The following is a 25,281-nucleotide window of genomic DNA, read 5'->3' as shown; positions in this document are numbered from 1 at the left end:
GGGATCAGTGCTGGGGCCTCAACTATTTGCAATCTATATCAATGGCTTGGATGAAGGAACAGAGTGTACTGTGGCCAAATTTGCTGATGATACAAAGATAGGTGGAAAAGTAAGTTGTGAGGAGAACACAAGATGTCTGCAAAGAGATATGGATAGGTTAAGCGAATGGGCAAAAATTTGGCAGATGGAGTATAATGTGGGAAAATGTGAAGTCATCCATTTTGGTAGGAAGAATAAGAAAGCAAAATATCATACAAATGGAGAAAGACTACAGAATGCTGCGGTACAGAGGGATTTGGGTGTCCTCGTATATGAAACACAAAAAGTTAGCAAACAGGTGCAGCAGGAACTTGGGAAGGCAAATGGAATATTGGCCTTTATTTCAAGGGGGATGGAGTATAAAAGCAGGGAAGTCTTGCTACAACTGTACAGGGTGCTGGTGAGACCATACCTAGAGTACTGCGTACAGTTTTGGTCCCCTTATTTAAGGAAGGATATACTTGCATTGGAGGCGGTTCAGAGAGGGTTCACTAGGTTGATTCCGGGTATGGAAGGGTTTTCTTAAGAGGAAAGATTGAGCAGGTTGGGCCTATACTCACTGGAGTTTAGAAGAATGAGAGGAGATCTTATTGAAACATATAACATTGAGGGGGCTTGTTAGGGTAAACGCTGAGACGATGTTTCCCCTCATAGGGGAATCCAAAACTAGGGGGCATAGTCTCAGAATAAGGGATCGCCTATTTAAGATGGAGATTAGGAGAAATTTCTTCTCTCAGAGGGTTGTGAACCTTTGGAATTCTTTGCCCCAAAGAGTCATTGAATATATTCAAGCTTGAGTTAGACAAATTTTTGATCAGCAAGGGAGTCAAAGGATATGGGGATCAGGCGGGAAAGTGGAGTTGAGGCCAGAATCAGATCAGCCATCATCTCATTGAATGGCGGAGCAGGCTCGAAGGGCCAAATGGCCTATTCCTATCTCTTATGTTAACTTGGGCACCATGCTCAATTTAGAAAGACCAGGATTCCGACACCATTCTAGTTAAAAACTTCAGAGCAGATCTAGCAATGGTCCAGTCTAGGTATCAAATAAAACTTTCTAGTTTAACTACAGCAGCCTAAAGTGCAACATGCTGGACAGTCTCAACACTGCAGACATTTTTAGCCACTAGAGGCTGATAGTGAGAAGCTATTCCAAAGATTCAAGAGGTTGAAGTTAGGCCCATAAGACTTAAGATTGATATTTTCTGGTGGTCCAATTAAAGTCTTAGACCTTGGAAGCATGGGATTTTCAACTCTAGGCTAAAATTGTTTAGATTTAAGTGCTCTACTTCAGAATCCTTTCCCCCCTCAAACAGAAGAAATTTTATATCAGATATTTGCTTTCTTATATATCCAAAAGTTGGCTGACAAGTGACCAGAAGCCCTTTTTCAGCTTTATTTGGCAGTACTCTTTTGCATTTTTTTTAATAATTTTTTTTTCCACTTTGAGGAATTTATTTGGAAATGGCATGAGATGCCAACCTTGGCATGATTTTTATTTAGTTAACTTTATGAAGTGCTGCAAAAAGCATCCAAAAGTTTATTTCAATACAGTAAATTAAGTTAAAAAAACAAAATTAAGCGTTTGAGAGCATGTTCAAGACAGTAACAGTCAAATTATTCAAGGTTTGCTCTGTGATCAAATCACGTTATATTTTACATTTATTACATTTAAAAAAAGAGACCATTTTATTTTTTCTATATACAGTCGACGTGATGATTTAAAGTTTTTTTTTGCAATTAAGAAAAATTGAATTATCCAATCAAATTAAACAACTGGAATAAAACAGTACTGCAGTTTTTTTTTAAAACTTTGAATTTGATTTATCCAGTAATTCAAATTAAGCAACTTCAACAAATCAGAAGTAGACTGTACAGTATATGCAAAAAGTAATTTTAACTTTGTATCTTAGTATAATTCACTACTTTGTTAAAGGCAATTGAAAAAACATACCAGCGGTCTACATGCAAAGTTGAGAAGGTCTGTCGAGCTGCTTCTCGAGTCAAAAGCTTGAAGCCACATTGTGTATCCTTTATTCCTCTCACACACAGAAACCACACCAAAAAGTGGAAACCATACATGAGTAGGGTCCGAAAATAGGAACGCTAAAATAGAAAAAAAAAATTTAAATCACATCAATAGCTATTGATGCCGCAGGGATTGGTGCTTGGGCCTCAGGTATTTACAATCTACATTAATGACTTAGATGAAGGGACTGAGTGTAATGTATCCAAGTTTGCTGACAATACAAAGCTAGTTGGGAAAGTAAGCTGTGAGGAGGACGCAAAGAGTCTGCAAAGGGATATAGACAGGTTAAGTGATCGGGCAAGAAGGTGGCAGATGGAGTATAATGTGGGGAAATGTGAGGTTATTCACTTTGGTAGGAAGAATAGAAAAACAGTATATTTTAAATGGTGAGAAACTATTAAATGTTGGTGTTCAGAGGGATTTGGGTGCCCTTGTACATGAAACAGAAAGGTAACATGCAGGTACAGCAAACAATTAGGAAGGCAAATGGTATGTTGGCCTTTAATTGCAAGGGGGTTGGAGTACAAGAGTAAAGAAGTCTTGCTGCAATTGTATAGGGCTTTGGGAAACCACACCTGGAATACTGTGTGCAGTTTTGGTCTCCTTACCTAAGGAGGGATATACTTGCCTTAGAGGCGGTGCAACGAAGGTTCACTAGTTTGATTCCTGGGATGAGAGGGTTGTCCTATGAGGAAAGGTTGAGTAGAATGGGCCTATACTCTCTGGTGTTTAGAAGAATGAGAGGTGATCTCATTGAAATATATAAGATTCTAAGAGGGCTTGACAGGGTAGATGCTGAGAGGATGTTTCTCCTGGCTGAAGAGTCTAGAACTAGGGGACATAGTCTCAGGATAAGGGGTCAGACATTTAGGACTGAGATGAGGAGGAATTTTTTCCACTCAGAGGGTTGTGAATATTTGGAATTCTCTACCCAGAGGGCTGTGGATGATTAGTTGTTGAGTATATTCAAGGCTAAGACAGATAGATCTTAGGACTCTAAGGGAATCAAGGGATATGGGGATCGGGCGGGAAAGTGGAGTTGAAGTCAAAGATTAGCCATGATCTTATTGAATGACGAAGCAGGCTCGAGGGGCCGTATGGCCTACTCCTGCTCCTATTTCTTATGTTCTTATGATATCTAAATTGACAAAAGCTGAGTTGCCTTTAGAAATATGGACGCTGAAATGCCTGGAGGTTCACCTCGCCACTGGATGTATGGCGGAGTGGAACTTCCAACTACCAGCCTGATCTGGCATTGACCCAATCTCAAATCCTGGGGTTGGGAGTCATCTACATAAAAAGGAATTGCACCCATGCCATTTACAGCACTACTTGGGCAACCACCCTGCAGAGAGCAGGATGGTAAGAGTGGCACTTTGGTTGAAGTGTTTAATTTTAAAAGAATAATGCCGCGAATTTATCAGGAGCTGTTTTCTGAACCACAATTGATCACCAACCTGACATTAGGCCCTCAAATCCATATTGGTATCGGTGCACTTGCTTCATGATGGCCTACTTCCCCTGGCTGGCAGGAATGGCAGAACTGTTGGGTGATGTCATCCTGCCAGTCCAGCCTCTTCCAATGATGTCAGGTTGGAAGAGGTGCCCACAACCCTCCCACTGGAATTACATAACATTGAGCAATAATTGAGTAAAAGGTTTGAATTAAGCAACAAATTTTTAATGCATTTTCAGCAGGAGGCTTATTTTTTTGCTCAATTTCAAATTGAATCAACAAATTAATTCAAATTAAGCAACTTTGAATTAAAGGAAGAGACTGTATATTTTTTTGAAGCTATCTTCAAGAGTGCAAATAAAAACATGGCTTTGTTAACGTGGTTTCGGCTCCATAAATGAACTCTACTATACAAATGTAATCTCTGAATCATTAAGTTGTATTCTTAAAATTCAATTATGAGAATTGTTTAATTAATATTTTTGCACCCAGAGAGCACATATCCTTTTACTTACAGCTATTCAGCTACACTTACTTTGGCTACAGTTTCCTTCTCCAAATGTGCTCTAGATCCACACGAGATGGCCATGTTATCCTGAAAGAGAGATCAAAGTAAATTTAATTAGCCAGTTTCCCAGAACAGGATTAAAGCCAAATAAGTGATGTCATTTTCAAGTCATATCAGTGTCAAAGTAGCTTACATAGTCAGTATCATGAATCCCTAGCAGTCATGCAATGCATCAGCAAATCAAATTATTGCAAAATAGATTATAATGAAGTAGATTTCTCATTGAACAATCTACAGGAATCAATTATGGTAACAGTGCAATAACAATTCCCTAGAGATTAAAGGGCCCAAACAACTCATCAAAAGGACTGGCCATTGCATTTGCTACCACAACTGCATGAAGCATTCAGTCTCAATTGTTTTCGAGATTCCTTTTTTAGTCATTTATACAGAGTATTGCATTGCACATTGTTAGAAGCATTTTTTCTTGGACACCAACTTATATGCGTTAAAAAAAAGAGTTCAGAATTCTGGACATTGGGCACGAAAGCAGCTTTTGAAGACAATGGAGGTGGTGCCAGTATCCTTTGCATTTCGGATGCCAATTCAAAACAGTCATTTTGCATTCGAGTACCAGCCGAGTGCACAATTGAGAGAAAGGAAAATATAAACCATATCCAAATAATATTTCTGGAATTTGCCTTTTTAATTACAGTAAAGCAGTTTGCTGCAGATAACATTTTCTACTTCCACAGTTCAGACATTAAGCACTGGACAGAATACTCACTGGAACTGGCTGGAGATCTTTCAAGCCGGCTTCTACTTTTTCAATATCAGCAAACTTAGTAGCTCCATCAGCGTCAGCCATTAGAATATATCTTCCTCGAGAACTCAACACACCCTAAACAGAAATAAAATGTGTTGTGGTTTGTGTTATATTGTATCTACATGTTATTGATATAGTTGTAAGCTCCAGAGCAGGCAAGGATGGCACAGAACACCTTTAGAAGTGGGGTGGGCCTTTAGTAAATTTGGAATTTCTGTACAATGATGGTCTTGTTGTAATATTTTGTGATTATTGCAGTGTCTCTTTGAACACAATCTAAAATGCCAGAAATCTGAATTTTTTTTTAATGCCCCCATAAATTTCTGTGGTTTATAAAAATGTACTTAATATACCTTCACTATAATAGCTAGAATGTGTTTAGTGAATTCCATTGTATGTTAACTATGAAAAGGAATAGGGTCGTTGTTCTTCAAGTATTGTGCGATATTTTCAGATTTCTAAACAATGGCAGAAGTATAATGTAGAGTTTCAAATGTTGCAATGCGCTGGTACTTCAGCATGTTGTGCCACAGTGTGGTTGGCTGCAGATATGCTGTATAACATTTGCAGTAGAACAAGATTGAGTATTCCCTTGAGTATAGAAGATTAAAGGGTGATCTAATTGAGGTGTTTAAGGTGATTAAAGGATTAGAGAGGGTATATAGAGAGAAACTTTTTCCTCTTGTGGGGGTGTCCAGAATAAGGGGGCATAACCTTAAAATTAGAGCTCGGCCATTCAGGGGTGATGTCAGAAAGCACTTCTTCACATAAAGGGTAGTGGAAATCTGGAACTCTTCCCCCAAAAAGCTGTTGAGGCTAGATCAATTGAAAATTTAAAAATAGATTGACAGATTTTTGTTAGATACGGGTATTAAGGGATATGGAACCAAGGCGGGTAGATGGAGGTGAGATACAGATCAGCCATGATCGAATTGAATGACGGAACATGCTCAAAGGGCTGAATGGCCTACTCCTATAAGAAATAGGAGCAGGAGTTGGCCCATGGCCCCTCGAGCCTGCTCCGCCATTCAATCAGATCATGGCTGATCTTTGACCTCAACTCCATTTTCCTGCCCGATCCCCATATCCCTTGAATCCCCTAGCGTCCAGAAATCTGTCTCTCTCAGCCTTGAATATATTCAACGACTCAGCATCCACAGCCCTCTGGGGTAGAGAATTCCAAAGATTCAAAACCCTGAGTGAAGAAATTCCTCCTCATCTCATTCTTAAATGGCCGACCCCTTATCCTGCAACTATGCCCCCCTAGTTCTAGACTCTCCAGCCATGGGAAACAACCTCTTAGCATCTACCCTGTCAAGCCCACTCAGAATCTTATATGTTTCAATTAGATCACCTCTCATTCTTCTAAACTCCAAAGAGTATAGGCCTACTCCTGTTGCTATCTCAATTGCAACATCAAAAGGAAACAACAGAGCAGAGGTTAGCTGCAACTGCATCGGAAAGGACCTCTTCGATCTCAAGATTCAATTTACCTCCAATGTTTCTACACTATTCCAAGCATTGCACAGGTTATATAAACTACTGGGCATATAAGGTTGAACTAAAAAAACATTAATTGCAAGGTACAACTACAAATCGTATAGGAGTCTCACAGGTGTTAAAAAACAAATCTAACTTCTGATCGCTAATGGATCTGGTTATAGGAAATAAAAAAAAATTACCATTTTAACAGCTCCACCTTTCCCACGATTTTTTACGAGTGTTAGTACGCGCACCTTATCAGTTCCGTGCACCTTAGAATACTTCAGTGCAACCTGCAATAAATAGATTTAAACATTATATATTAAAGAAAATTAATACAAAATTCAGGTCATCTAGGGAAAAAAAACCTAATGTCATGAGGTTAGCTACCTGGCAAATCTTTCACGTATAACTTTACTAAACCTTCTCTGCAAGAGATTTAGTCTTGCCACAGAATCCAAAGTCACCAGAATGTGCAATAACACTTCACTGTACAACAGCTTTAATTTGATTGACAAACAGCTTAAAGTTGAAATTCAGCCCTAAGCAACTAATTCATTGTTACTGGCTTTACAGAGGACAATTTACAGAGTCTCTCCAATAATGAGTTAGCTCTTCCACATAGCTGCAGTCATGTCAGAATTCAGGAGAGTAATTATTTATTTTGTTGTTTATCTCAGTTTTAATAACGAAATTCTAAAGTAAAAGACAGAATTATGTATAGGCTCTATTAAAGATTGGCTTGTTTTCAAGTCATGGGATTATTCACACAAACAACTGCTGTACTCAGCAAACTTTCCACAACAATTAATCACACATGCGATTCTCCTTCAAAAAAGCTGGCTCTTCCCCAAAAGTAACCAATAGATTGTGAAAAATTCCTTTCAGTTTTGTATACATTTTCCCTTTCACTGATATTAAAGGAAAGGGGAGATATGAAAATATCTCCCCTTTCCTATGTCAAATGTTTCAGGCAGCAAATGGTTTGATCTTGGGAAGGAAGCCTGTCGCTAATTATCTATTTTAACGTCTTTCCCTGAACCTCACCCCCTTTCCCCGGCTCTGTATTTGCTTAAAAGCTGTTCATCTCCAGCATCTTCCAGTTCTGATAAAAGGTCATCAACCTGAAACATTGGGCTCGATTTTAGGAGGGAGGCAGGTTGGCAGCGGGGGGTTCGAATGGGTGCTTGGGTAACGCGCCCAGTGAATTCTGGATGCTCCGCACGCGATCACGGCCTAATTGAAGGCACTTACCTTCCGGGTTTCGGGTTTCGCGCTGGAAAGCTGCGCAGCCGCATCATAGGCTGTCAGCTGGAGGAGCCCTATTTAAAGGGGCAGTCCTCCACTGACTTGGCTCCTTTCTGCAGCATCAAATTACAGCATGGAGCAGCCCAGGGGGAAGGCTGCTCCCAGGTTTAATGATGCCTCACTCCAGGTCTTACTGGGAGTAGGGACGAGGAAGAGGACAGAGATCTTCTCCCCGGCGGACGGGAGGAAGTGGCCTGCCTCTGCCACCACGAAGGCCTGGCTCGAGGTGGCAGAGGAGGTCACCAGCACCATCAACATATCATGCACCTGCATACAGTGCAGGAGGCGCTTCAATGACCTAAGTAGGTCAGCCGAAGTGAGTACACTTACTCATTCCCCTACACTCCGTCTGCCACGTCACCGCCCCCAACCCACATCTCCTCCTGCACTGCCAACACTACTCTGTCACATCACCCCTCACACCCACTCAAACCTCATCCTCATCTTACCTGCACTTACTCACCTCGCCAGTACTCATCCCACCATTACCACTTAGCCCAATCCTCATACAATCTCATGGCTCTGTCTCATACTCACCCTCTCATGCATCTCTTTACGGTCAGCCTCACTCAACCTGCCACTACCTGTGCTGCAGCCACAGGGCATGCATCACATATGTGTAGTAGGAAGCGTAAGGCAAACGTATCGTGAGCATGAAGGGGATGCTCAAGGGTGTTTGAGGGTTTGTCATGGTTTTTACTTATATTTGAATTCTGATCAACTCACATTACATATTATATTGTCACCACTACTGCCACGTCTTTACAAATCTTGTCTGGTTTGTGCAATAATGCCCTTTCTGAGGATCACCATAAAGACCAACACCTGATGCCGCCCATTGTGTCACTGCAGAGTAGGTGTATTTGCAGGGCTCTTTTGTGCAGGTGACAGAGATGTCGGCGATGTCCCCGATGGCACCCTGGAAGGATGCGGAGAAGTTGTTGAGGGCAGTGGTGACTTTGACAGCGACAGGTAAGAAGATGGTGCTCGGGCCAGCCGGGAGCAGCTCAGCGTGAAGGTGGTTGCAGATGTCCACGACTACATGTCGGGTGACTCTGAGCCTCCGTGTGCACTGCTGCTCAGAGAGGTCCAGGAAGCTGAGCCTCGGTCTGTAGACCCTGTGGCGAGGGTAGTGCCTTCTGCGACGCACCTCTCTCTGCGGTTGCCCTCCCTCCTGCTGTGCAGGTGGATGTGTCAGAGCACTGTGTTGTGGAGCTCCACGTGTCAGAGGTGGACGGCGTGGCCGGCGATGCTGTTCGTCCTCTGAGGAGGTCATGACTGCAGCTATGGCGGCCCCCATCCGGAAGATGTACGTTTGAGGGGTCCGCAAGGTAGGTAAATGTGTCTGCACACCGGGGTTGAGGTTGCAAGTTTGTGAATTTTGTTAGGAGGGTGGTGGAGGCCAAATTTTGTCCAAAGTGACAGAGTGGTCTCCTGTAATGAGTGAGGGTCTCCCCCCACCCACCTGTCAAATAGACCTTTGCAGCTGCCACGGGCTGGTGGCTGCAACACGTCCGTTTCAACTGAGAGTGTTTCCCCCAGTACGGGAAACACGCTCAGTTGAGTTGAAAATCCCACCCCACCTAAATTATCCTGCAAATCAGGTCTGCAAACGACCTAAACTATCTAATTAATTGGTTTAAGTGGGATCCCACCGGCTTTAATTGCCGGCAGGAGTTCCGCATGCGGGGGCTGCGCACGCATCTAAACGCGTCACTGGGGAACCCAGAAGTGGGCGGGTTGGAGCTGGGCTCTGGACCCGCCCCGGGAATCCCCGATTTTCGGAGCCCCCCCGCCACGAACCTGCCGTCTCGGACGTCCGAAAATCGAGCCCATTAACTCTGTTTCTCTCTCTACAGATGTTGCCTGACCTGCTGAATGTTTCCAGCATGCTGTTTTTATTTAAGGTACAAAATACAGTTAAGGGTAATTAAAGCCACTGTCAGAAATGCCAAAAGTGTATTACAATAAAGGATTGCCGATAGGTATTTTTGCCAACCTCCTGACACAAAATTACATTTGAATTAGACAGCATCTCCGTTCGCAGCTCTACTGTTTATTATTTAATTATTCCGTTAAAATATCTAAACAATACATACCACGGCCATTTAATCTCGGGTCAACAATAAACAAATGAGACAAACCATATTGGGTACCACAGTCAGTCATTATAGGCAGTTTCATCTGTAAAATGTACAATGTATTCAATTTGACCCATTAAAAATATTTCACTTCAGCTAAACTCCAAGTTTTGACTGTAATCTGAATGCTACTTATTGCTGCGCAACAAATTCAGAACACAACCCACTTCAAAAACGACATTAGTGCAGACTCTATCAAATGGGGAGGGGGCATCTCAGTTTTTCATTACTACAGTATGATAGCTGGATATTATTGTTGGTGATATTAATGAAAAAATCACTTCACATGATGTTCCTCTCTGGCAATGAGTTGTAAAAGTGAATCTGTAGGAAGATGGGAATCTAGAACGCAAAACCATCAACAGGCAGAAGCAGGACAGGTCAGATACGAAAATCTTTGCACTGGTCTGAAACCATTTTGTTAAAATGCACAGAACAAAACAATAGTTAGGGTACCCGGTGTAACCCTTTAGGACACCAAGTACTTAATTTAAGGCAAAAGCTGCTGGAAGCACTCCCAAGATTTGTTTTGGAGATTTCTTACCTCTGTTGTTTTATCTTTGCTCCCATCATCTACCACAATCACCTCATAGGTAAATGAGGATTCTTTCTTCTATAAAGAAGGTAAATACAATAAAATTTTAAAATATCACTCCTTAGTTTTTATATTTGAAAGCAAAAAATGTTACACATCTTCTACTGTCTATCTGCATCATTTAATATGGAATTGGAAGGTATTTGAAAAGGAAGAATATAAAAAGGATACTGGGAGAGGACAGGAGAAAGGGATGAGAGTGGATAGCTCCAGTTGAAGAGCTGCAATGGCACAAGTGTGATGAACCCAATGGCTTCCATCTATGCTGTAATTTCTGTGATAACCTCCACATACAGATGAACACGCATCCATTCAAACTGGGAAAACCAAGAAGGTTGTTTATGAGTCTAGCTCCTCGCAGTAGCGGTACAAGCATGGATCCTTCTCCTCCTCCTCCTCCTCCTCCTCCTCCTCCTCCATCAGCCTAATTGCTTACAAAGTTTAACTCTGAGAAGCCGCTGTCAACAGACTGTTTTCCAATTAGTGTTGTAAACTTTGAAGGTGGATGGTTTCTGGGTGGCTACAAGGCATCCACTGCCAACCGAAAGAACCCTTACACAGTTTAACTGCCCATCTCAAAAGCCAAGCTATCATACAGGCCTGAGGGTCTTGCCTGTATGGAATCGCTCTGGGCCATTAGGTACTCACCCTTGAGTCAAAGCACCAAATGACTCCCTTGGTACTTTAAATTATGAAGTTCTACACTTTTTCTGTCTTAATCACACCACCATTTGCAGCCGTGCCTTCAGCTGCCTAGGCCCTAAGCTCTGGAATTCCCTCCCTAAACCCCTCTTTCCTCCTTTAAGGGTACTTAAAAACCCACCTCTTTGGCCAAGCTTTTGGTCACCTGTCCTAATACCTCCTTATGTGGCTCAGTGTCAAATTTTGTTCGATAATGCTCCTGTGAAGTGCCTTGGGACATTTTACTACGTTAAAGGCGCTATATAAATGCAAGTTGTTGTTGTTGACTACAGTTTCAATTAAGAGCTGGCCTCCATGATACACGGGAGATTCAGCAGTGCTTAACACAAAGCTAATTTTTCCCCCCCCCAAGATCACTTTCCAATGTTTCAATCCTGTCGACAAACCTGATTTTTTTAAATTTCAGATTTTCAGTGTTCAGTTTTTTTTCATTTTACCTGGACAATAATCTGCTCTATATTCACTTTATAAAATTACAAGTGGACTAACATTTTACTCAAAACAACACGCAGCATTCATTATAACAATAGTATTTACGACAGTTATAAACAGTGGTATAAAGGTACCCCATATAAAGTAATGATCAGGAGGGGCAAGAAAGAAGAGAAATCACTGATGCAGTTAAAATATAAAATAGAACCCTTTGCGATCAGAACTGGATTCCTTTTATAACGAATGCCAACCCTTGTTAGACTTACACCGAAACTACAGCACAGAAATAGGCCATTCAGCCCAACTGGTCTATGCCGGCGTTTATGCTCCACACGAGCCTCCTCCCTCCCTACTTCATCTAACCTTATCAGGATACCTTCTATTCCTTTCTCACTCATATGCTTATCTACCTTCCCCTTAAAATGCACATATGCTGTTTGCCTCCACTACTCCTTTTGGTAGTGCGTTCCACATTCTTACCACTCTTTGGGTAAAGAAGTTTCTCCTGAATTCTGTATTGGATTTATTCGCAACTATTTTGTATTTATTACCTCTAGTTTTGGACTCCCCCACAAGTGGAAACATTTTCTCTACGTCTACCCCATCACTATCTTAAAGTCCTCTATCAGGTCACCCTCAGCTTTCTCTTTTCTAGAGACAAGAGTCTTTGCCTGTTCACCCTTTCTTGATAAGGTTATCCTTACAGTTCTGGTATCATCCTTGTGAATCTTTTTTGCACTCTCTCAAATGCCTCTACATCCTTTTTATAATAGAGACCAGAGCTGTGCACAATACTCTAAGTGTGGTACAACCAAGGTGCTATACAGGTTTAACATAACTTCTTTGCTTTTCAATTCTATCCCTCTAGAATTACTTTATTTGCCTTTTTAATGGCCTTATTAACCCACGTCGCCACTTTTCGTGATTTGTGTATCTGTACCCTTAGATCCCTTTGCTCCTCTATCCTGTTTATACTCTTATTATCTAAGCAGTACGTGGCCTCCTTATCTCCTTATTCTTCCTACCAGAATGCACCACCTCGCACTTATCTATGTTGAAATAAATTTGACAATTACACACCCATTCTGCAAGTTTACTGATGTCCTCTTGCATTTTGACACATTCTTCCTTTATATTGGTGTCGTCTGCAAATTTTGAAATTGTACTTCCAGTTCCCAAATCCAAATCATTAATGTAAATTGTAAACAACAGTGGTCCCAGCACCGATCCCTGTGGAACACCACTTCCGATTTTTTGCCAGTCTGAGTACCTATTCTTAACACCTTCTCTCTGTTTTGTGACCAACTTGCCATCCATTCTGTTACCTGTCCCCAGACTCCACGTGCTCTGACCTTAGCCATGAGTCTTCAATGCAGTACTTTTTGTTTTTATTCGTTCATGGGATGTGGGCATCACTGGCAAGGCCAGCATTTATTGCCCAACCCTAATTGCCCTGGAAATGGTGGTGGTGAGCCATCTTCTTGAACTGCTGCAGTCCGTTTGGTGAAGGTTCTCCCACTGTGCTGTTAGGTAGGGAGTTCCAGGATTTTAACCCAGCGATGATGAAGGAACGGCGATATATTTCCAAAGGCCTTTTGAAAATCCAAATATATTACATCTACTGCAATACCCTCGTCTATTCTTTCTGTTACTGTTCTGTTACTGGGTACATAATGGGGATAATCCTACTTCCTTCCAGATGACCAATTTGCATTACTACACTGCCACCTGCTGTTCATAGGAAATTTATATGAACTATAAACTATTAAATACTGATGAGGATTTGAATTTGACTGTCCTTATTCAAGCTGAAATACTAATTAAATTTTGATATTCAAATTCAAGTGTATTCCGTATGTTATTTCAATTTTTTTTTAAAACCAGCTGCCGTTTGTTCCATTTAAAATGACATAGAATGGGCAGAAAACAAATGGGCAATTTTCTGGTATGTACCATGCTTAAGTGTCTAATCTCAATTCAGATTGTATTTAAAAAAACATCAGGGATAAAAAGGACATGCATGATACTTTATGATTTTATCTGTTGCTAAAAAAATTTAATTTACTGAAAGCATTAAGATCGCCACGTGAAAATATGTTGCAATGTGTTCGTCACAAGGAAATCTCAATGACTCATGTTGCAGTAGATACAGCATTGCAAACTTTCCTTGGTGGCCAAAGCGGTGACTCGGAAGCAGAGTTTCAGAGCACACTATTCAAAGAGCTTTGCTTTCTGGAAAGAATTCCCATTAAGTTACCGATTAAAAATAATTACAGAAAAATAAAAGCAGTTTCCCAAAATAAAAGGCATTTAGCACGTTATGCCATTCTGAACAGAAAACAAAACTACAAGAAATTTTGTGCATTCACATATTGCACTTTTCATCATTCAAAATCACAAAGTAACGAATATAACAAATGGTCAGGAACAATGATGTCATCAATACCTGTCTTTGTTCCAAATATTCTAATGCCTCATCCATCATCAGAGGTACTGCAATTAGAGAAAAAGCATGAGAACCTGGCAACATTTAGGTTGTAGCTAAGGTGGTCTTCTACAAGATTTCTATATATTAAAGTTAGTGGAACACTATACTTTAGCTCAAATTACATTGATTATACTGCAACCAAAGATTAGCATCTTTCACAGTGCAAAATATTATCAACCTAGCTTCACACTGAACACAAAGGTATTGTGGTAGTTTTATAACAAATTAGAATTAACTATTTTGGGGGAAGGAAAAGGAAGAAGAAGGAATGTCAGACATCATCATCTGTTTACACTGCACATGACCCAGTGAATGGCACTGTCAGTCAGGACCATTCTAAGAGAATATGTAATGGGGATCAGCCTGCAAGAGGGAAGGTGCAAAAAATAAATAGGCTTGATTGAGACTGTTTTTCTTAACCGAAGGATATCTTGACACTGCTGGTGTAAATACCGGAATTTAAAACATTGAAAATAAAGTAATTCTAGTCAGATTTGTTGACTACATTCAAAGAGCTGTTGGGAAGAAAAAAAAGAAGCTAGACACACTGACAGTAAGCACAGAATAAAGGAATGTTAATTGCACTGATGAAGAGGAGACTCTGGGTAGCACAATGGGTTAAGAACATCATTCTTTTATTTCTGGGACCCAAGTTGAAATCCTTTCCATACTATTTGACTCGAACTCCTCTCTCTGCTAAGAGTCCTACATGAAATGAATTAGGGGAGTTGCAACCCTGTGGCCACAGTGCAAAATTGCTAACAATTAAGTATTAAGTGGGCACCTCAATCAAAAGGTCGTAAGGATATATGGTGTGGCAGAAAAATGAGCTCTTCTGAGGCTGGGTTAAGGTGCATTATTGCGGTACGGGAGAGGTAACGTTACTCTGTAGCTGGCTGTGTTGAAGTGGTTGATGCTGACATTCATTCCAATCCTCTATCCTGGCAATATTCACCTTTGAGAATGATTTCCTTTAGTCACTAACGTGCAACAGGTTGGAAATTATTTCCTCTGGTCAGTGTTTCTAGTGAAATCGTAATAGTTTTCTTTCTCAAAGTATTTACAATTTCAATTTAAATTTCAACCAGAGAAAAGCTTCCTAAATTTATCTACAATGTCACTACACAGCAATCATCCTTATTTGTAAGAAAAGTAACTTGCATTTATACAGCGCTTTTCATGACCTCAGGAACTCCCAAACCACTTTACAGCCAATGAAGAACCTTTGAAGTTTAGTCACTATTGTAATGTAGGAAACATGGCAGCCAATTTGCACACAGCAAGCTCCCATAAACAGTAATGAAATTAATGACCAGATAATCTGTTTCAGTGGTATTGGTTGAGGGATAAATATTGGCCAGGACACCAGGGAGAACTCCCTTGCTTTTCGTTGAAATAGTCAATGGATCTTTTACATCCACCCGAGAGGACAGACAGGGCCTCAGTTTAACGTCTCATCCGAAAGACAGCATCTCCGACAATGCACCAATGGAGTGTCAGCCTAGATTTTGTACTTTAGTCATACTTGAACCCATAACCTCTGACTCAAGAGGCAAGAATGCTACCAACTGAGCCATGGCCGACACCAAATTATTTCTAACTTCAGGACATTATGCAGTTCAAAAGATGGGAAGCGTACATCTTCTGAAAGCTGGGCCAGTGTATCGGAACCTATGCCGAGAGAAAACACACCTCTAGTTGTAATGGTCTTGCCAAGAATCACTGCATTTGAAAAATTATTTTTTGTCAGTAAAACTTACATCTTTTTTCTTCATTATAAGACGGGACAATAATAGACAGTTCTTTAGTGGGAAGGTCATGGATACTAGGGAACAATTCCTTCCCGGCAGAATTTAGACTCAAGAAGAATTTTTCTTTCTCTCCACGAGTGAGATTTGGCATTTTTATGGCAGTCACATGTGCAGTAAACACCAGCTGTAAAAAAAAGCCAAGAAAACCAAACAGGTTGTAAAACATACAATGTAACACATTATAGATAAGAGGTTCTTATTTATAATTTACTCCTCAAATCAACCAGGTTCTTAAACATTGAAAATCAGGTGTCATAGATTTATTGAGCAGATATCACAGGCAATGATACTTAGACACACACTTACATAGAATGTACAGCCCAGAAATAGGCCGTTCGGCCCAAGTCCATGCCAGTGTTTATGTTCCACTTCAGCCTCCTCCCACCCTTCTTCATCTAACCCAATCAACATAACCTTCTATTCCTTTCTCCCTCGTGTTTATCTAGTGGCCCCTTAAATGCATCTATGCTAGTTGCCTCAACAACCCCTTGTGGTAGTGAGTTCTACATTCTAACCACTCTCTGGATAAAGAAGTTTCTTCTGAGTTCCCTATTGGATTTATTAGTGACTATCTTATATTCATGGCCCCTAGTTCTGGTCTCCCCCATAAGTGGATACATCTTCTCTACGTCTACCCTATCAAACCCTTTCATTATCTTAAAGACCTCTATCAGGTCACCCTTCAGTCTTCTCTTTAGAGAAACGAGCCCCAGCCTGTTCAATCTTTCCTGATAGGTATAACCTCTCAGTTCCGGTATCATCCTAGTAAATCGTTTTTGCACCTTCTCCAGTGCCTCTGTATCCTTTTTATAATATGGAGACCAGAACTGTTCACAGTACTCCAAGTATGATCTAACCAAGGTTCTATATAAGTTTAATATAACTTCCCTGCTTTTCCATTCTATTGATCCAGAAATGAACCCCAGTGCTTTGTTTGCTTTTTTAAAAAAAAATGGCCTTAGTAACCTGCGTCACTACTTTTAGTGATTTGTGTACCTGTACCCCCGGATCCCTCTACTCCTCTACCCCATTTAGACTATTATCTAAGCAGTATGTGGCCTCCTTATTCTTCCTACCAAAATGTACCACCTCACACTTATCTATATTGAAATTTATTTGCCAATAACATGCCCATTCTGCAAGTTTATTAATGTCTTTGTGTATTTTGTCGCAGTCCTCCTCAGTATTAACTTTACCCCCCAATTTGGTGTCGTTGGCAAATTTTGAAATTGTACTTCCGATTCCAGAGTCCAAATCACTTATGTAAATGGTGAACAACAGTGGTCCCAGCACTAATCCTTGTGGAACGCCACTTCCTACCTTTTGCCAGTCTGAGGTGATACCTTGGTATTACTTACAACCACACCTAATAATGGTTGGTTGAGATTCAAACATATTACAGTTCTGAGCCCAGTAACTTAGGCCTTTAAGAATCCAAATGCTCATTACAGACAGTTTTTATATAATTTTTCTTACTCCTGCTGCATGATGACATCCCATTAAAACAATCAGACCAATTCTGGTAAGTCAATAATCATTTTATTTTAATTTGGGAGTGGAGGGCTTGGAATATTTGTAATGGGGGGGGGGGTGGTGTTCACAGAACTATTGTGTGCATGGAGACATCAGTTTTTATTTTAATTAAAAAGTGAGAAAATTAGAGCCTATAATACCAGAGTACATTTAGAGAGAAATCAGTTTATATTTTGAACATCACTATACTGCAAGAAAACAATCAAAAGACTATGAAGGCACAGTTAAGCTAAATAATGACCCCATTATTTACACGATCCACACACGGCCTCAAAAGAAGTTGCAAAATTAACGTTTCCAAGATCACAAAATACTGACACGTTATTTTTAGCAGTCAAAAAACATTTATCGTATTTATGGATGGACTATGCACTACAAAATATTGACCGCTGAAATTAATGGTTAAAGTAGCACATTATTACCATCATATCATGAAGCATAAATATTGAAGTCTGATGAAAATATGTAATGGTTTATGCAAATATATAATTTTGTAGTATGTGCTGAGTGTGATATATTGTGATCATTGACTGTAGTAAGACCATAAGAGATAGGAGCAGGAGTAGGCCATTCGGCCCCTCGAGCCTACTCCATCATTCAATGAGATCATGGCTGATCTGATTTTTACCTCAACTCCACTTTCCTGCCTTTCCCCCATATCCTGACTCCCTTGCTGATCAAAAATTTGTCTAACTCAGCCTTGAATGTATTCAATGACTCAGCCTCCACAGCTTTTTGGAGTAAAGAATTCCAAAGATTCACGACCCTCTGGGGATTTAATCATAGGATCATAGATCATAGAAAATAGGAGCAAGAGTAGGCCATTCGGCCCTGCTTCGCCATTCAAAATGATCATGGCTGATCGTCTAACTCAGTACCCTGTTCCTGCTTTTTCCCCATATCCCTTGATCCCTTTAGCATTAAGAAATATATCTATCTCCTTCTTGAATACATCTAATGATTTGGCCTCCACTGGCTTCTGTGGTAGAGAATTCCACAGGTTCACCACCTTCTGAGTGAAGAAATTTCTCCTCATCTCGGTTCTAAATGGCATACCCCGTATCCTGAGACTGTGAACCCTGGTTATGGATTCCCCATCCACCGGGAACATCCTCCCTGCATCTAGTCTGTCTAGTCCTGTTAGAAGTTTATATGTTTTGATGAGATCACCTCTCATTCTTCTAAACTCTAGTGAATATAGGCCCAGTCGACCCAATCTCTCCTCATACGTCAGTCCTGCCATCCCAGGAATCAGTATGGTAAACCTTAGTTGCACTCCCTCCAATGGCAAGGACATTCTTCCTCAGATAAGGAGACCAAAACTGCACACAATACTCCAGATGTGGTCTCACCAAGGCCCTGTATAACTGCAGTAAGACATCCCTGTTCCTGTACTCAAATCCTCTTTTTTTTTTTATTCGTTCATGGGATGTGGGCGTCACTGGCAAGGCCTGCATTTATTGCCCATCCCTAATTGCCCTTGAGAAGGTGGTGGTGAGCCGTCTTCTTGAACCACCGCAGTCCGTGTGGTGACGGTTCTCCCACAACTGAGTGGCTTGCTCGGCCATTTCAGAGGGCAATTAAGAATCAACCACATTGCTATGGGTCTGGAGTCACATTTTGGCCAGACCGGGTAAGGACGGCAGATTTCCTTCCCTGAAGGCCAACATACCATTCACCTTCCTAACTGCTTGCTGCACCTGAATGCTCGCTTTCACCGACTGGTGTACAAGGACACCCAGGTCTCGTTGCACCTCCCCTTTTCCCAATCTATCACCATTCAGAACTAAAGTGGATAACCTCACATTTATCCACGTTATACTGCATCTGCCATGTTCTTGCCCATTCACCCAACTTGTCTAAATCACATTGGAGCCTCTTTGCATCCTCCTCACAGCTCACATTCCACCCCAGCTTTGTGTCGTCTGCAAACTTGGAAATGTTACATTTAGTTCCCTCATCCAAATCATTGATATATATTGTGAATAGCTGGGGCCCGAGCACTGATCCCTGCGGTACCCCACTAATCACTGCCTGCCACCCAGAAAAAGACCTGTTTATTCCTACTCTCTGTTTCCTGTCTGTCAACCAATTCTCAATCCATGCCAGTATATTCACCCCAATCCCATGTGCTTTAATTTTGCACACTAACCTCTTGTGTGGGACCTTATCAAAAGCCTTCTGAAAATCCAAGTACACCACATCCACTGGTTCTCCCCTATCTATTCTACTAGTTACATCCTCAAAAAACTCCAGTAGATTTGTTAAGCATGATTTCCCTTTCATAAACCCATGCTGACTTTGTCCAATCTCGTTAATGCCTTCCAAGTGTTGTTATCACATCCTTTATTAGACTCTAGCATTTTCCCCACTACGGGTGTTAGGCTAACTGGTCTGTAATTCCCTATTTTTTCTCTCCCTCCTTTTTTAAATAGTGGGGTTACATTTACCACCCTGCAATCTGCAGGAACTGTTCCAGAGTCTATAGAATTTTGGAAGATGACCACCAATGCATCCACTATTTCCAGGGCCACTTCCTTTAGTACTCTGGGATGTAGATTATCAGGCCCTGGGGATTTGTCAGCCTTTAGCTCCATTAATTTCCCTAGCACTATTTTTGTTTTACTAATACTGATTTCCTTCAGTTCCTCCCTCTCACTAGACCCTTGGTTCCCTAACATTTCCGGGAGGTTATTTGTGTCCTCCTTTGTGAAGACAGAACCAAAGTATGTGTTTAATTGTTCTGCCATTTCTTTGTTCCCCATTATAATTTCCCCTATTAGCATTTTGTTTTTAACATGGTTGTAATCATTAACAAGGCTTTTCAAATCACATTCCGATATTGCAGATACAATGCACGCACATCTATAGGCCTAATAATTGGCAAGAAAAAAATTGGAAATTTCACAAAGGTTTTTTATTCAAATTTGGGAAGAAATTAGTTATCAATTCACCACTCAAAACAAAAATCAGGAATTTATCAGTGGAAATTGGTAAAAACTGATTTTTTTTTTGAAAGCAGATATTTATATAGCACCTTTCACGTCCTCGGGATATCCCAAAGAGATTCACAGCCAATTAATTACTTTTGAAGTCTAGACACTGTTGCTATGTAAGCCAATGTGGCAGCAAATTTGCACACTGCAAGGGTCCACAAACAGCACTGAGATAAATGACCAGTTAATCAGTTTTTGGTGATAAATATTGGCCAAGTCACTGAGAAAATTACCCTGCTCTTTTTTGAATAGTGCCATAGACACAGTACAGGTGTGATGGGCCAAATGACCAGTGTTGTATGATTCTAAAAAAACATTTGATGGCAAATCACTAAAGTAAGTGGTGTAAATGGATGAGACGATTAGATGCATTGCTGAAGGGAATGAGGAATGTGGTGAGGTCAGGTTATCAAAAACTGATGAGATTGGTAGCTTAATTACTTTTTCTTGTACCTAAAAATTGTTTTGCTTATTATACTAGCTGCTGTGCTTACTCTTGCAGTTTTGAATATATACCCACTTCCAATAAGCTGTTTAAAATGACTAATTTAATATTCTAAGAACATAAGAAATAGGAGCAGGAGAAGGCCATATGGCCCCTCGAGCCTGCTCTGTCATTCAATAAGATTATGGCTGATCTTCAGCCTTTCTTTTGTTCTAGAAAAGATCACTCCACTAAAAAGGACATTGTTGCTGTAGGGGGTACTTTTCAGGTAGTCTCAGTTCTTGGAATAGCTAGGCCACTATGAATGTTGTCTTTCAGAAGGAAGGTGATAAAGTTCTGCATAAGAGATTATTAGCAAAAATAAAAGTGCACGAAATTGGAGATAACCTTGTGACATGGGTTAGTAATTGGTTGGGAGATAGGAGACAGAGTAGGAATAAAAGGATATGTACTCAGATTGGCAGGATGTGACAAGTGGGGTTTTCCAGGGATCTATTCTAGGGCCTCAGCTTTTCACCGTATTTATGACTTGGATGAAGGAAGAGAGAGTTATATATCTCCAAGTTTGCAGATAACACTAAATTAGGAGGGATAGTAAGTAATGCAGATGGGACCAGGAAGTTGTAAAAGGACATAGACAGATTAAGGGAGAGGACAAAACTAAAAGATAAAACGGGAGTATTTTCTAAATGGTGAGAAACTAGGAATGGTAGAAGAGCAGAGAGATTTGGGAGTCCAAGTACACAAAGCTAATGAAATACTGGCCTTTATCTAAAGGGGTCTGGATTACAAAGGAGAGGAAGTTATGCTTCAGTTCTATAGAACCTTTTTGCAAACCCCATCTAGAGTACCACATTCAGTTTTGGACACCATACTTCAGGAAGAATATATTGGCCTTAGAGGGGATGCGGTGCAGATTCACCAGAATGAACACTGGGTTTAGAGAGTTACATTATGAGGACAGGTTGCATAAACATGGCTTGTATTCCCGAGTATAGAAGATTGAGGGGTGATTTGATCGAGGTATTTAAAATGTTAAAAGGATTCGATTTGGAGAAACTATTTCCTCTGATGGGGGAATCAAGAATGAGGAGATATAATCTTAAAATTAGAGCTGGGCCATTTAGGAGGGAAATCAGGAAGCATTTTTTCCACACACAGGGTAGTAGAAATCTCGAATTCTCTCTCCCAAAAGGCTGTGGATGCTAGGACGATTGGAGGTTCCAAGACGGAGATCGATAAATTTTTGTTGGCTAAGGGTATCAAGGGACATGGAGGCAAGGCAGGTAAATGGAGTTGAGGTACAGCTCAGCCATGATCAAATTGAATGGCAGAGCAGGCTTGAGGGGCTGAATGGCCTACTCCTGTTCCTATGTTTCTAGATGGCGAGGCAGGAGTTTAGAGAGGGAATTCCATATAGTGAGATATAAGCAGCTGAGGGCAGGGCTACAGATAGTGGAATGCAAGGAGGGGGAATGCATGAGGGCCTAGAGACAGATGAAGGGAGAAATTGGGGTGGGGTTTATGCAGAGCTAGAGGAGATTAGAGATATGGAGGAGCAAGGCCACAAAGAACTTAAGTACAAAGATGAGACTTTTAAATTTAAAGTGTTGGGGAAGCCAATATGGGTCAGCAAGGGCAGGGGGGATGTGAGCAGGACTTGGTATAGGATAAGATCTAGGCAGCAGAATTTTGAATCAGCTGAAGTTTCTGAAGGATGGGAAACCGGCCAGGAGAGCTTTAGAGCTGTCGAGTCTGGAGACAACAAAGGCATGGGTGAGGGTTTCAGTAGCAGATAGGCTGAGGCTGCGGCAAAGGTGGGCCATGATATTGAGGTAGAAGTAGGCAGTATTTGTGAAGGAGAATATGGGGTCGGAAGCTCAGCTTGAGGTTGAAGAGGCCGCTCAGGTTGCCAACAGTCTGATTCAGCTTGGTGGGGGAAATGTAGTCAGTGGTGAGGGTACAGAGTTTGTAACAGGGACTGAAGATGATGGCTTCAATCTACGCAATGCTTAGTTTGAGGACGTGATGGCTCATCCAGGAGTGTTATCAGACAAGCCGTCTGATAGCACAGAGGCGGTGGAGGGCTCAAGAGAAGTGGTGGGAGAGATAAAACTGGATGTTATGTGGAAGCTGCCATTTTTCTCCATTTAGATCTTGTGGATACCATTCAGAGACGAGAGCCTAGCTGTCCTGCTCCCAGATTTCCATTTTTGAAGCAAGTCATTTGGAGGTGCACGAACTTGCTGCAGGATGCAATTTTCCACTGTTCCCACGGAGAAACACCATACCTCTCTGCTCAAGTGCTTCGACACAATGATGCACCGTCTGGGGAAACGGTGCATGAATTCCCCATCCAATCCTTTGTGCCACCACACATGGGGAGGAGCAGGCTAGGTGCCAGTTAGAATTTTTAAAAAAGGAAAGAAATGGCTATTGGATCTCATTGAAAAAGTCATGAATTCGATACGTCAGGAGGTGGTCATCTAGAAAATAACAACTGACAACTCCCCGGGGTGGGGGGGGGGGGGGACAACAAAAAAAAGTTTGCAAAAGTTGATGTGGCCGTCAGTTTTAAAAGACTTGGAGTAAAATGGCACAGTCAGAACTCACCAGGACCAGGGCTGTCAGGGCGAGAGCAGCCAGGATCTGCAGCACTTTAAATAGCTCCGGCTCCATGCTCTGCCCCTGCGGACCTGCTGGAATTTTGCAGCCGCCGGACCCGGGACGTCTCGCGCTCTCCCTCCGCGGAACATTCGGTACCGGCACCGTGGCAACCGCACGAGCCTATGGCAGCGGAACACCGATGCGGAAACGTTCCAGGGCAGAGGGCTCGAGCCGACAAGAGCGTCCGCGCCGACAGTGTTGGTGCATTGCGTCATCGCCGCCTGGTGCACGGGAGCCGTTGCTGCAGCTCCGCCCGGTGCACGGGGGGGAGACCATTACTGCAGCTCCGCCCGGTGCACGGGGGGGAGACCATCACTGCAGCTCCGCCCGGTGCACGGGGGGGGGGAGACCATTACTGCAGCTCCGCCCGGTGCACGGGGGGGAGACCATCACTGCAGCTCCGCCCGGTGCACGGGGGGGGGGGAGACCATTACTGCAGCTCCGCCCGGTGCACGGGGGGGGGGAGACCATTACTGCAGCTCCGCCCGGTGCACGGGGGGGACCATCACTGCAGCTCCACCCCGTGCGGGGGGGGAGACCATCACTGCAGCTCCGCCCGGTGCGGGGGGGGAGACCATCACTGCAGCTCCACCCCGTGCGGGGGGGGAAGACCATCACTGCAGCTCCGCCCGGTGCACGGGGGGGGGGGGGAAGACCATCACTGCAGCTTCGCCCGGTGCACGGGGGGGTTGAAGACCATCACTGCAGCTCCGCCCGGTGCACGGGGGGGAAGACCATCACTGCAGCTCCGCCCGGTGCATGGGGGGGGGAGACCATCACCGCTGGGCTGCCCAGTGCATAAGTGACCATCACCGCTGGGCTGCCCAGTGCATAAGTGACCATCACCGCAGCGCCGCCCTGTACAATCTTTATGGGCCAGATTTTGCTGTAAAAATAATGGTGAGGCTAACAGCGATCACCGTTATTCATGTGCAAATGGGACAGTAACTTCTGGCGACTGCACATATGCAGTTAAACGTGGAAATCTGGAAGTTGCTGTCCGAGATGCGATGCTCCTCCATGAGCTGTGCCAAAACAGCATCTCGCTGTCTGACTCCCCGTTCAAATCTATTGAACGGTGTGAAGTTCCTGTACTTACCTGATAGATACGAACTAAACTCGCTAAATAAAGTTAAGTCAAGTCATTTCCAAGTCTAAATACCATTTTAATGGTGTGGTAAGTCTTAATTACTGCCAAACAACATGAAGATGAACTTTTACAAGTGTGGAGTCTCATTCCTTAAGATTTTATTGTTGGGTATTAAAACAATACAATCACATTGAAACGTATAAGATTCTGAGGGGGCTTGACAGGGTAGATGCTGAGAGGTTGTTTCTCCTGGCTGGAGAGTCTAGAACTAGGGGGCATCGTCTCAGGATAAGGGGTCGGCCATTTAAGACTGAGATGAGGAGGCATTTCTTCATTCAGAGGGTTGTGAATCTTTGGAATTCTCTACCCCAAGGGGCTGCAGATGCTGAGTCGTTGAGTATATTCAAGGCTGAGATAGATAGATTTTTGGACTCTAGGGTAATCAAGGGATATGAGGATCGCATGGGAAAGTGGAGTTGAGGTCGAAGATCAGTCATGGTTATTGAACGGTGGAGCAAGCTCGAGGGGCCGTATAACCTACTCCTGCTCCTATTTCTTATGTTCTTATATTAAAACAAATTTAAATAATTTTTTAAAAACTTTTTCTTTCCGTCTCTTTTATCTCTGATTCTTAATTCAATCTTTCTTACCCGCTCTTTATTTTGCTTTCTGTACCTGATTTGACATTGAATTCACTATTCTAACTTACACTTCCTGGTTCTGACTCTGCGCT

At 42.1% G+C, this 25,281-nt stretch overlaps 1 protein-coding gene across 1 annotated transcript in view; it reads right to left on the bottom strand.

The window, feature by feature from the left end:
- Positions 1 to 23,629, bottom strand: part of alg5 (ALG5 dolichyl-phosphate beta-glucosyltransferase) — a 35,253-nt gene extending 11,624 nt beyond the window's left edge. Inside the window, exons 1-8 of the mRNA XM_067985924.1 lie at positions 23,405 to 23,629; positions 15,767 to 15,941; positions 13,965 to 14,011; positions 10,334 to 10,402; positions 6,541 to 6,633; positions 4,820 to 4,933; positions 4,060 to 4,119; positions 1,994 to 2,145 (exon numbers count right to left, since the gene is read on the bottom strand). Of these exons, the coding sequence (XP_067842025.1) occupies positions 1,994 to 2,145; positions 4,060 to 4,119; positions 4,820 to 4,933; positions 6,541 to 6,633; positions 10,334 to 10,402; positions 13,965 to 14,011; positions 15,767 to 15,941; positions 23,405 to 23,470 (776 nt within the window). The 5' untranslated portion in view covers positions 23,471 to 23,629. The remainder of the gene's footprint in view (positions 1 to 1,993; positions 2,146 to 4,059; positions 4,120 to 4,819; positions 4,934 to 6,540; positions 6,634 to 10,333; positions 10,403 to 13,964; positions 14,012 to 15,766; positions 15,942 to 23,404) is intronic.
- Positions 23,630 to 25,281: the final 1,652 nt, after the last annotated feature.

The sequence above is a fragment of the Heptranchias perlo genome, chromosome 6 (genome assembly GCF_035084215.1).
Source record: "Heptranchias perlo isolate sHepPer1 chromosome 6, sHepPer1.hap1, whole genome shotgun sequence".
Classification (NCBI taxonomy): Eukaryota; Metazoa; Chordata; class Chondrichthyes; order Hexanchiformes; family Hexanchidae; genus Heptranchias; species Heptranchias perlo.
Note: the sequence above shows the minus strand (reverse complement) of the source record. Positions and strands in the feature narration are given on the sequence as shown.